Source organism: Sinocyclocheilus anshuiensis, unplaced genomic scaffold (genome assembly GCF_001515605.1).
Source record: "Sinocyclocheilus anshuiensis isolate Anshui unplaced genomic scaffold, SAMN03320099.WGS_v1.1 scaffold431, whole genome shotgun sequence".
Lineage (NCBI taxonomy): Eukaryota > Metazoa > Chordata > Actinopteri > Cypriniformes > Cyprinidae > Sinocyclocheilus > Sinocyclocheilus anshuiensis.
Genome location: NW_015551065.1, coordinates 34,529 through 48,615, shown reverse-complemented (window position 1 = coordinate 48,615; position 14,087 = coordinate 34,529). Strand labels below are relative to the sequence as shown.

General features: G+C 36.6%; 1 protein-coding gene across 1 annotated transcript in view; it reads right to left on the bottom strand.

Moving 5' to 3' along the window:
* Window positions 1-14,087, bottom strand: part of LOC107662045 (aldehyde dehydrogenase, mitochondrial-like) — a 20,299-nt gene that overhangs the window by 5,113 nt on the left and 1,099 nt on the right. Inside the window, exons 2-8 of the mRNA XM_016451905.1 lie at window positions 12,145-12,249; window positions 10,480-10,620; window positions 9,054-9,133; window positions 8,082-8,193; window positions 7,845-7,973; window positions 6,411-6,524; window positions 928-1,030 (exon numbers count right to left, since the gene is read on the bottom strand). Of these exons, the coding sequence (XP_016307391.1) occupies window positions 928-1,030; window positions 6,411-6,524; window positions 7,845-7,973; window positions 8,082-8,193; window positions 9,054-9,133; window positions 10,480-10,620; window positions 12,145-12,249 (784 nt within the window). The remainder of the gene's footprint in view (window positions 1-927; window positions 1,031-6,410; window positions 6,525-7,844; window positions 7,974-8,081; window positions 8,194-9,053; window positions 9,134-10,479; window positions 10,621-12,144; window positions 12,250-14,087) is intronic.

Genomic DNA, 14,087 nt, shown 5'->3' with positions numbered 1-14,087 from the left:
ATATATATATATATATATATATATATATACACACACACACACACACACACACACACACACACACAGAAGACAGTTAGGTTGGTTAATGTAGAGACAGATTAATTGGCCACATTTCTTCTCTGTTTTTTTGCATCTTTATGTTGTTGACAGTCTCTGAATTCATTGCCCAGAGAAAATGTGACAAGCCATTGGCAACAGAACTGCAGTTTCTGCTATCCAAATTAGCTTTAAACACAGAAAAAAAACATCACAAGTGCTCACAAAATAATTTCTGTGACCTATTTTGTGCATTTCTGACAACTTAAGCACTTCTAAAAAGGTTTGCAATTGGTGGACAATACAGTACTCTATATACAAGCAATGCTACGCGACATGAATAAATTATGCAGATACTTTCATTATTTCACTGTATGTGTTTATACTGATGCTTGGTGATTGAAGTTATTTTTCAGTTATTTGGTGATGGAAAGCTATATTTGTGGTTGTCACCATCAGTGTGGTTTGTGTGTTGAAGGATGAGGTCCTTGCGTGTCTGTTTGTTTGTTTGTAAACTGTGTCGCCAGTGTGCTGACTGCATTTTGACAATGGCGAACAAAGAATGTTTATTCAGCAGTTACATGTATATCTCCCCTCAGGCCACCTGTATAGCCTGTGGGACAGGCCAGCACTGCCTTTAAGCTCAAAGAAGTTTGCGTCATTAAGTCTTTAAAAACGGAGCGTTTTATCTAGATAGATAGAGACAGGGTGGAAATGGTTATGTACTATTAAATAATAACATCTGTAAAAACTTTACTAAAATTATACAACATTATAGGTGGACCTCAAGGAAAATAATAAAATATCATGACCCGTTTAATTTGCCACAGAAATATAAAACACCAATAGTCTAATAAAATGCAGCAGGGGTCAGGATAAATATGAACTCACTATTAGCATCTGATAGAACGATGTTTGGACTCTTTCCTCCCAGCTCCAGTGTGACCTTCTTCAGATTACTGGTACTTGAGGCTTTCATGATGAGGTGACCCACCTATAAAACGACAGTAAGACACTCCAGTAAACAAAACAAATTTACTGTAAATTGAAAATATAATATAAAAGCCTAGGTATGCTGACCTACCAAATACTCAATACCATCTTTGCTACCACAGCAATATTCAGTAGCAGCTAATATGCTAATGAGCACACTTGTTTATTTCATTATTAAAGTTAAGCATTACAAATAGGTCTGGTTTCATATACAGGGCTTAGATTAAGCCAGGATTATTCCATACTTAAAATCAGGACATTTAAGTAGCTTTTATAAATGTGCCTGAGGAAAAAATTTACAATAAGATTTAAAATAACATTTTAAGTTTTATTTTGGAATGAAAATGATTAGATTCTTAGCATTCAAATAGCTCAATATGAATAAATTGGCAGTGCCGATAGCCTTGTGTTTAGTTCGTCGACATATATAGCGCAACTGTGCTCACGGCGACCTGAGTTCGATTCCTGCCTCGAGGTCCTTTGCCGATCCTGCTCCCCTCTCTCCACCCAATGCTTTCCTGTCAGCTCTCCACTGTCCTCTCACATTAAAGGCATAAAAACCCCATAAATATAACAAAAAAAAATAAAAAAATAAATAAAAATGTTTAGGCTGCATTTACACCATACAGACCCAAGATTTTTTAAACAAATCAGATTTTTCCCACCTGCTGACATTTATTATTTATGAAGTCATAACTGACATTAAAGGGATAGTCCACCCAAAAAATATTCTGTCATCATGTCGTTCCAAACCCAAAAGACCTTGCTTCATTTTTCAAACATAAATGAAGATATTTTGAATGAAACCTAAGAGATTTCTGTCCCTCCACTGAAAGTGGTGTTTCTTCCACGATTTTGGGTTTGGAACGACATGACAGTGAGCAAATAATAACAAAATAATCACATTTTTGGGTAAACCATCCTCACCAAGATGGGCATTCTGACTAAAAAGTGCATAAATCATGGTACAAAAGTTTTAGACATAGTAGATGATTCAAAAAACCATTTGTTTTATTTATATATTTTACTTTAGTGCGCACATTTTAAATTTCTAGACAAGTTTGCAAATATCGTAATAAAGCAGCGAGATGAACAAGGAGTTCTACAACATATGGAATGGCCCACGCTGACAGAAATTTGTTAACTGGATTAAGTATAATTTCTGTAATACTGAAAGACTTTTTGCACAGTACTGTACTTATCCAAGAAATATCCATTACTGAAGAAAATCCTCTTACCTCAGTGGAGCCAGTGAACGCTACTTTGTCCACATCCATGTGAGATGCGATGGCTGCCCCTGCTGTGGGACCCATTCCTGGGACAATGTTGACGACACCAGCAGGGAAACCCACCTACAACCAATCAAGATGGTGATCAGGTGGGTAAGCAAAATGACAGTGATCTTGTGCATGTTAACAATGTGCACTTGATGGTGTTTCAACAGTGCACTCAGTATGGCTTCACTCAGTGCCGATCCTAGACTTATGGGGGCCCTACGCAAAACTGTGTTGGGTTGGGGGGAGGGGGTAATGAGTGGTTATGAACGAATCAATGAAACGCATTTGTCCGCGTTTCACTCTCGAATCGCGCTCGCGGAAAGCGCTTGAGAAACAGTGTCTCTTCCGCGGCTCGGTACGCTTTCAACTCGTTTTTTTAGTCTCGAGCAAGACTGTACAACATTCACATTACATGATTTGACTGATTTTTATGTAGAAATGGCGACAACGCACCACATTAAAAGAAATGATCATTCATGTTTTCATAACGGCTGGCCAAATTAAAAAACAAAACTAAAATTAAATCATCTTTGAGAGCAAGGGTGCCCCCTGGTGTTTCGGGGGCCCTACGCAGCTTGCGTATTTTGCGTATAGGGAGGATCGGCTCTGGCTTCACTATTATAGGCTATATAATTATTATACTGTACACTGTCTAAAGAGATGATGCAGGGATGGCCTATTTTTGTAGGCCAAAACCTGGAAACGAGTTCACATTTGAGCAATTCTGGTTCTGAAATTCTGAGTCATTGAATGGCCTAAAAGTCTGTGGTGAACAAGTTCAAGATATTTTCATGTTTTATTCTACAACATAAAATACATCAGTAATACACCTCATTTAAAAAAGAAAAAAAAAATCTTTTACTTGTGTTGAAAAAGATGGTGGCTAACAAGAATAATAACAAGAATAATAAACTTTTGTTGGTTGCAGAGCTTATTTTCTCCAATAATCCAAAAGCCAATGCAAAAATCCAGTCAGATTTTTGTCAAAGGAATCAGGGTGATGCCGGTCTGCAAAAATATATCATCACTGCAGCGCTCTATACATAACAATAAGAGTTCAAGTAAACGTGTTATATTATTTTAAGTGCACATATACTGTAGGTAAGCCATTCACCTCTTTGATCAGACTGGCAACATAGAGCGCAGTGAGAGGCGTCTGTTCTGCCACCTTCATCACCACTGTGTTTCCTGTGGCCAGAACAGGACCGAGTTTCCAGGCCTGCATCAACAGTGGGAAGTTCCACTGGAGGACGGTGTGAGGAAACAACAGCGACATGTGAAAGACAGAAAAAAATATTGTATTACTCAGCAAATACATATTCAATTCGAAAATTCCACAGCATATACTTACAGGGATAATTTGGCCACACACTCCAATGGGCTCATGCCTGGTGTAGCAGAAGTAATCACCATCAATGGGAATGGTCTTCCCCTCCCATTTGTCTGCCCAGCCAGCATAATACCTACAGACCAACCAACACCCAACAGAAAAAAACAGAGTTCTGACCTTATGATTAATTTCACTCCCTTTATCAGATTTAACTGCGCACCAATCATTATAAAGAACCTTCAGAACTACTAAAATCAGCAGAGTATCAGATCATATCAGATATTATAAAGCTTGTCAGTGGCAGATATAATACATATATACCACTTCTGAAGCAAATGTCTGCTTTTTTTGTATTTGAAAAGAACGAAAACTCAAACAAATAGGATAAATATTTAAGAGATTCATTATGTTATAAAACAAAGAAATATATGTACGCTCACTCAAAAAATATTTATTTGAATTGCATATAAAACTTCAAGCCATTTGGATTACACAGTTTTGAAGAACTGAACATAGTTCAAATATGACCAGCTGCAATATTTAATTAGTTAAATATGTATGATACTGAATCAATTTGGATTTATTGATGATAAATCTGGTTACTGTGTATTTAAAACACATTTTATTAGTTTATTAGTACCATCCCAGAAATCTTGTATAATTTATGTATGACTGACACATGCATCACGTTAAGTTCATTAATGTAAGGTAAAAACTGTGTCATCTTACATGCAATTCAAATACACGAATCTTAAATTTGGGTGAAAATATTTATTTTAGTGCTGGAATCTGTAGAACTGCTCAGATGTGATTAGTAATCTGCAATGCAAGACATTAATTATGCAACTCAGAGAAAGGACTGAGTTTCCTCAGACTAAAATGTGCAATGGGATATTAATGTAAAGCAATTATTAAGGAAATGCCATACACCAATTTCAGTTTCAACTAGCAAACACTGTGGAGGACAATTCATCATAAGGACATAAAGTTCACCTCAAGCATTTGACCACCATGGGCACGTCCACAGTGTAGGAGACTGCATATGGTTTTCCATTGTCAAGAGTCTCTAGTTCCTATTTAAATGAAATACAAATAATATTAACATCCTGTGGTATTATCGTAGATCAAGTATAAATCAGTGCTGATATATATACTTGAAACTGTTGGAAACTTTTTCCTCGTCGAAGCAGAGACCAGGAGACATTGGGATATGTTTCATACAGAAGTCACTCTTTATTGAGGACTCGAGCGTCGCTGCAGTCATCCAAGTCTGACTATAGCTCAGCACAGTAGAGTTTATACCTTTCAAGGGGGAGGGATACATAGAGGTGGAGACAATCTAAACAAAGCATGCAAATGCAATACAGGAATCAGCCCGTTACCGGAATTTCTCCATCCCTGATCTCATCAGCATAACAGTGTCATTCAAATGCATAGGTGCTAATCCAATCAGTCTGACAGTACCATTCCAATCAGCATAACTACTCAAAGACTGGGACAGAGGCACCAAGAGCCATTACAAACAAAAGGTGATCGTCTCAGTAATCTGGTTCATTTTACTAACAATAGGAGAACAGGAACAGACAGGAACCTTTTGCTACACTTTGCTTAAGATAATCATTTGTCTGATGTAATTTACCTTAAATGCTAAATACAATGATACTTAATACTTAAAATCAGGACATTTAAGTAGCTTTTATAAATGTGCCTGAGGAAAAAATTTACAAAAAATAACATGGTTTCATATACAGGGCTTAGATTAAGCCAGGATTATTCCATACTTCAAATCAGGACATTTAAGTAGCTTTTATAAATGTGCCTGAGGAAAAAAATTTACAATAGATTTAAAATAACATTTTAAGTTTTATTTTGGAATGAAAATGATTAGATTCTTAGCATTCAAATAGCTCAATATGAATAAATTGGCAGTGCCGATAGCCTTGTGTTTAGTTCGTCGACATATATAGCGCAACTGTGCTCACGGCGACCTGAGTTCGATTCCTGCCTCGAGGTCCTTTGCCGATCCTGCTCCCCTCTCTCCACCCAATGCTTTCCTGTCAGCTCTCCACTGTCCTCTCACATTAAAGGCATAAAAACCCCATAAATATAACTAAAAAAAATAAAAAAATAAATAAAAATGTTTAGGCTGCATTTACACCATACAGACCCAAGATTTTTTAAACAAATCAGATTTTTCCCACCTGCTGACATTTATTATTTATGAAGTCATAACTGACATTAAAGGGATAGTCCACCCAAAAAATATTCTGTCATCATGTCGTTCCAAACCCAAAAGACCTTGCTTCATTTTTCAAACATAAATGAAGATATTTTTAATGAAACCTAAGAGATTTCTGTCCCTCCACTGAAAGTGGTGTTTCTTCCACGATTTTGGGTTTGGAACGACATGACAGTGAGCAAATAATAACAAAATAATCACATTTTTGGGTAAACCATCCTCACCAAGATGGGCATTCTGACTAAAAAGTGCATAAATCATGGTACAAAAGTTTTAGACACAGTAGATGATTCAAAAAAACATTTGTTTTATTTATATATTTTACTTTAGTGCGCACATTTTAAATTTCTAGACAAGTTTGCAAATATCGTAATAAAGCAGCGAGATGAACAAGGAGTTCTACAACATATGGAATGGCCCACGCTGACAGAAATTTGTTAACTGGATTAAGTATAATTTCTGTAATACTGAAAGACTTTTTGCACAGTACTGTACTTATCCAAGAAATATCCATTACTGAAGAAAATCCTCTTACCTCAGTGGAGCCAGTGAACGCTACTTTGTCCACATCCATGTGAGATGCGATGGCTGCCCCTGCTGTGGGACCCATTCCTGGGACAATGTTGACGACACCAGCAGGGAAACCCACCTACAACCAATCAAGATGGTGATCAGGTGGGTAAGCAAAATGACAGTGATCTTGTGCATGTTAACAATGTGCACTTGATGGTGTTTCAACAGTGCACTCAGTATGGCTTCACTCAGTGCCGATCCTAGACTTATGGGGGCCCTACGCAAAACTGTGTTGGGTTGGGGGGAGGGGGTAATGAGTGGTTATGAACGAATCAATGAAACGCATTTGTCCGCGTTTCACTCTCGAATCGCGCTCGCGGAAAGCGCTTGAGAAACAGTGTCTCTTCCGCGGCTCGGTACGCTTTCAACTCGTTTTTTTAGTCTCGAGCAAGACTGTACAACATTCACATTACATGATTTGACTGATTTTTATGTAGAAATGGCGACAACGCACCACATTAAAAGAAATGATCATTCATGTTTTCATAACGGCTGGCCAAATTAAAAAACAAAACTAAAATTAAATCATCTTTGAGAGCAAGGGTGCCCCCTGGTGTTTCGGGGGCCCTACGCAGCTTGCGTATTTTGCGTATAGGGAGGATCGGCTCTGGCTTCACTATTATAGGCTATATAATTATTATACTGTACACTGTCTAAAGAGATGATGCAGGGATGGCCTATTTTTGTAGGCCAAAACCTGGAAACGAGTTCACATTTGAGCAATTCTGGTTCTGAAATTCTGAGTCATTGAATGGCCTAAAAGTCTGTGGTGAACAAGTGTTAAGCTCCCTCCAGTCGCAATCAAAATGCAAATCCAAATTGATATGAAGCGTGACCAATGGGAATTCCATGCGTTACACTGGGGAAAGAGGGACGAGAGGCAGGATTTTAACTTTTCCTGATCTGTAATGCATCAACTGTCCATCAAGGAGCGAATTAAATAGAGTGCAGCAAGAATGAGTCCTAAAACCAAGAAACGGGTTCTTCCGGCTCCATCATTAATTGGTTTTTTGAATGGGTTTTTGGTTAAATGCTTGAAATAAGGTCTGGTTAACACAAGTTCAAGATATTTTCATGTTTTATTCTACAACATAAAATACATCAGTAATACACCTCATTTAAAAAAGAAAAAAAAATCTTTTACTTGTGTTGAAAAAGATGGTGGCTAACAAGAATAATAACAAGAATAATAAACTTTTGTTGGTTGCAGAGCTTATTTTCTCCAATAATCCAAAAGCCAATGCAAAAATCCAGTCAGATTTTTGTCAAAGGAATCAGGGTGATGCCGGTCTGCAAAAATATATCATCACTGCAGCGCTCTATACATAACAATAAGAGTTCAAGTAAACGTGTTATATTATTTTAAGTGCACATATACTGTAGGTAAGCCATTCACCTCTTTGATCAGACTGGCAACATAGAGCGCAGTGAGAGGCGTCTGTTCTGCCACCTTCATCACCACTGTGTTTCCTGTGGCCAGAACAGGACCGAGTTTCCAGGCCTGCATCAACAGTGGGAAGTTCCACTGGAGGACGGTGTGAGGAAACAACAGCGACATGTGAAAGACAGAAAAAAATATTGTATTACTCAGCAAATACATATTCAATTCGAAAATTCCACAGCATATACTTACAGGGATAATTTGGCCACACACTCCAATGGGCTCATGCCTGGTGTAGCAGAAGTAATCACCATCAATGGGAATGGTCTTCCCCTCCCATTTGTCTGCCCAGCCAGCATAATACCTACAGACCAACCAACACCCAACAGAAAAAAACAGAGTTCTGACCTTATGATTAATTTCACTCCCTTTATCAGATTTAACTGCGCACCAATCATTATAAAGAACCTTCAGAACTACTAAAATCAGCAGAGTATCAGATCATATCAGATATTATAAAGCTTGTCAGTGGCAGATATAATACATATATACCACTTCTGAAGCAAATGTCTGCTTTTTTTGTATTTGAAAAGAACGAAAACTCAAACAAATAGGATAAATATTTAAGAGATTCATTATGTTATAAAACAAAGAAATATATGTACGCTCACTCAAAAAATATTTATTTGAATTGCATATAAAACTTCAAGCCATTTGGATTACACAGTTTTGAAGAACTGAACATAGTTCAAATATGACCAGCTGCAATATTTAATTAGTTAAATATGTATGATACTGAATCAATTTGGATTTATTGATGATAAATCTGGTTACTGTGTATTTAAAACACATTTTATTAGTTTATTAGTACCATCCCAGAAATCTTGTATAATTTATGTATGACTGACACATGCATCACGTTAAGTTCATTAATGTAAGGTAAAAACTGTGTCATCTTACATGCAATTCAAATACACGAATCTTAAATTTGGGTGAAAATATTTATTTTAGTGCTGGAATCTGTAGAACTGCTCAGATGTGATTAGTAATCTGCAATGCAAGACATTAATTATGCAACTCAGAGAAAGGACTGAGTTTCCTCAGACTAAAATGTGCAATGGGATATTAATGTAAAGCAATTATTAAGGAAATGCCATACACCAATTTCAGTTTCAACTAGCAAACACTGTGGAGGACAATTCATCATAAGGACATAAAGTTCACCTCAAGCATTTGACCACCATGGGCACGTCCACAGTGTAGGAGACTGCATATGGTTTTCCATTGTCAAGAGTCTCTAGTTCCTATTTAAATGAAATACAAATAATATTAACATCCTGTGGTATTATCGTAGATCAAGTATAAATCAGTGCTGATATATATACTTGAAACTGTTGGAAACTTTTTCCTCGTCGAAGCAGAGACCAGGAGACATTGGGATATGTTTCATACAGAAGTCACTCTTTATTGAGGACTCGAGCGTCGCTGCAGTCATCCAAGTCTGACTATAGCTCAGCACAGTAGAGTTTATACCTTTCAAGGGGGAGGGATACATATAGGTGGAGACAATCTAAACAAAGCATGCAAATGCAATACAGGAATCAGCCCGTTACCGGAATTTCTCCATCCCTGATCTCATCAGCATAACAGTGTCATTCAAATGCATAGGTGCTAATCCAATCAGTCTGACAGTACCATTCCAATCAGCATAACTACTCAAAGACTGGGACAGAGGCACCAAGAGCCATTACAAACAAAAGGTGATCGTCTCAGTAATCTGGTTCATTTTACTAACAATAGGAGAACAGGAACAGACAGGAACCTTTTGCTACACTTTGCTTAAGATAATCATTTGTCTGATGTAATTTACCTTAAATGCTAAATACAATGTACTTCACCTTAGTTTTTCATGTGATGCTATGTCAGAACATAGGATCAGCATATTTAAAACAGATTCTTAAATTTGTAATCCCACAATATGTTTCAAAATGACAGAACCCATGAATGAACAGTGTGGAAATTATAGCAACGAACCAAAAATATCAAAAATCACATGGACTCCCCAAATTATATTTTCCAAAATTACACAATACTTTGTACTAAGTACAAACTGAAGTTGTACTACTTCAGTGTTAAGTTACAAAGTATTTAGACTCTCAGTATTCATCATCTTTGTCTGCAAATATGTAATCTGGTTGGCTTACTCATTTAAAATATTTTCTTGTGTTCTATAATGGCTATCCTTGTTTTTTATTCAAATAAAGTTTTAAAGAGTTAGTTCACCCAAACAAAAATAACGACTTTATTCCACATTTTCGTCTCTACTGCGTCACTGCGTGTGGCGGCGCCGGCGCTGACCCAGATCCGGCGTGATGACGTTATTATGCTGGATCTGGGTCAGGGCTGCCACATAATTAATGACGGAATTTTCATTTTTGGGTGAACTAACCCTTTAAGCAAGCAGTGAGTGAAAAAGCAAGAGAAATGTGCTGAAAAGCTCAGATGTAAATTGTATAATTCATATAATTGGGGCCTTTTCGGATTCTGTCATTGGTCTTTCATTTTGCTGAATCATACTGACAGCATTGTTTTATTCATTCGATAAAACAGCTCAATGTCAATGAGGACAAAGGTTGTTTGAGTGACTCACAGCTAAATAGGCAGCGTCTCTCTCTATGCAGTCTGCTAATCGGCTCAAGAGAAGCCCGCGGTGGGACGCATCCATACGCCGCCAGGGAGACCCAAGCTTGAAGGCATCTTTGGCAGCTTTGACAGCTTTTTCCACATCCGCCTGCATGCAAAAAAACACGAGAGAGAAACATAGTCTGAAAATGTCATGCAAGACTCCATGTGGATGGCCATGGCTGATGTGAGAATGATTCAGGCCAGTTAATGCAACTTTGCCCTATCAGGCCATATTTCTTAATTGGCAGCATTACTTGATATACACTGCACAAAATACAGATATCCTAATGAGTTCATTTCAGTGCCAGAGTCTTTATTAAGTTATGCTTATTACATTATATTTGTGAGGTAACGTTAGTTCAGTTAAGGCTGGCTATTTGGCATGTGTTAACTAAATATGCACGGCTATTTTTAATCCAAGCTCCTGGTTTATATCTGCCATGTTGGCGTAGGAAAGTCAAGCAGATGCATGTTTATCAGTGAGAGCAGGGAGGAGGTTTGTTAAACAAACACAGGTGAGGAGTCAAATAAAAGTAGTTATTTTGAAAGAGATTTTGAAAATGTTGGTAACCAAATGGTTGACATTAACCATTGGCTTCCACAGTATACTATAAAAGTCAATAGCTATTGTCAACCGTCATTTCATTTTTGGGCAAAATACAGTATCCCATGAAGTCATGTTCCTGTCTGTTCTCATATACAGAGAACTAAAAAGGGTGCTGCAGATGGATCCGGGCCGATGGACAAGTCTCTAGCAGGTGAAAATTTAACTGAAAATGGCCCGAGAGTACGGAGAGGGATTGTGTATGAGGTAGATGTAAATAGCCTATCAGCAAACGTCAAGTTGGTAAGTTTTCCCTAGACTTTAGTGGAGTCAGCAGTTCGCTTGACAGTAAATAAGGATCTAATCCTAAAGTGTCTATTTTTTTTAATACCATTGTTTTCCGTTGTTGTTTAAGTGTTATTTTGGTTTCTGATCACCAAGGAGAGGCTACGCAAGGTCCTAAAGATGGCGGCCGCAACAAAAAAGTCGCGTTACTGAAACCCATGAATAGATTCTATTTAATTATATATATATATATATATATATATATATATATATATATATTTATTTATGCCCTAAAAGAGATACACACACACATACTTATTACTGTATCCTGTTCTTCTATATCCGGATTTGCAGTGTAGCTGAAAGGTCATGAAAGGTGCAATCTTTAAACCCAACTCTTAAACATATACTCTTCACAACTCTATAGACCTGGCATGTGTTAACACATTAACTACAGTAATACTAAAAATAATCAGCCCTTGTTATTATTTAATAAAAATGAGTCATATTTGATTTGTCAGTGGAGTGAAACTTAAATTTAGGTCTATTCCTCATACAAAGCTATCATGTTGCTTCAAAAGACTTGGCCCTTTTCAATTTATTGTATTAGAGAAAAAATATCTTGATGCTCAGCTGGTTTAACCAGATAGTCAGCCAGTCTCTCAACCTGACCGGCTGAAAAGTGCCCAAAACCCAAAGAGTTTACCAGCTGAGACCAGCAAACCAACTGCTTTAAGACATTTTTATTTGGCACAGATGTACTTGGATTTTGAATTTAAAATACAAAATTCAAACGCCTACCTTATCGCCCTCTGCGACGTGGCAGATAACCTCACCAGTAGCAGGATTGATGGTTGGAAATTTTTTCTTGCTTACTGCATCGTGCCATTCATTGTTGATGAAAATCTGAAGAGAAAAAGAGACACACTGACATGCTCTGGCATTTGAAAATGTTGAAGTCAAAGTCAACTTTTACTGGTATTTTTTTCGCATTGCAGATCAATGGACAAAAACATAAGAGAACAAGTATTTACATGCCACTGGCAATAAATTATGACAGCTAAAACTAGGGCTGCATGTTATGCAGGAAAAATACAAGGTAACACTTTATTTTGATAGTCCACTTTAGACATTCTACTAACAGTAGGTAACTTTGCAACTAAATGTCAACTAATTCTCATTAATTTGCAACTACATTTCTACTAACTCTTAGAGTAGACTGTTAGGTTAGGTTTAGGGTAAGTATAATAAGTTGACATATACTTGCAAAGGTTCTTATAGTCAGTTTGTTGTATGTTGTGGACCCATCAAAATACAGTGTTAGAAGATATTAAGCAGACAGTCTACTAATATTCTAATGACTGCTGTATTATAGTACATTATAAAACAGTATGCAGTAATAACGTATTGAGTGTAAATTATAATTTTAATTAAAATCATTAATGGATGCCACCTTATTGGGACAATAAAGCCCTCCCTACACCTACCCTAACCCTACCAGATACTTTATTTTCAACTTTTTGATTATATCCTTTATTTTTATTGAAAATAAATGCTTTTCTGAAGTGATTTGAAATTTGAAAAGGGAGAATTTTTTTTTTCCAAAAGGCAGATTTGAACCCGGGTCGATCGCGTCAAAAGGAGTCCAATACACGCTTTACCATCTGCACCACTGGAGCTGACGACTGATGACCGTCTTTTGTAATGTTGACTAGCCCAATCACACATTGGTGGGTGGAATTAGTGTAAATAGCCTCTGCCAAGTGTAAATCAGTCATTAGAGTATTAGTAGACTGTCTGCTTAATATCTTCTAACAGTATTTTGATGGGTCCACAACATACAACATACTAACTATAAGAAATTTTCAAGTATATGTCAACTTATTCTACTAACCCTAAACCTAACCTAACAGTCTACTCTGAGAGTTAGTAGACATGTAGTTGCAAATTAATGAGAATTAGTTGACGTAGTTGCAAAGTTACTTATAACAAATATGAATTTAGGGCTGTAGGAATTGGTCACATTACAAATGGAAATTATAATTGAGCTCATCTCCTGTCATTAATTTATCTGAAAATCAAACTGAATTTCTGGCTGCAGGAAACACTTTAAAGAGCGGAGTGTTGTACAGGTGTTGATGTAGCACCTACACTCAAGATAACAGATTACAACACCAAACTGTTTACATTTATCTGGAAGCACAAACCACATTATATGATGAGATAATCTGTCATGCAAAGATCTGAGGAGAACTCAATGTTTTAGATTTTAAGACTTACAATATTATTTATGAAAACTGCTTTAAAAGGTAATTACACAGGTTAAGTAAAAGAATAGTAATGGTGTTTTACATTATAGTGTAATCTTATTTGATTATAATTTCTTAGTAAGTATGTAATATTGAGTGCTATTAAATGTTCTCTCTCTCTCTCTCTATATATATATATATATTATAAGCAATCTCACCTCACAAGTTTCATAAAAAGATTGTCTACTAGTAGGCTTATGTCCACTTATGACACTTGTGGTACTGCGTTTTAAAATGTGTAAAATTAAGTAAATTTGTAAAATGTAAAAATGTTCTCATTATTATATACATACTGTTAAATAGACCAAAAAATGTATTTGAACATTTTAAAACAAGATCTAAATGTAATAAAAAACCTGTGATTGTTCATATATCCCTCACATGCTTATTTTGTAACACGCACACATACACATACTGTAGTTGTTGTGTGAGTGA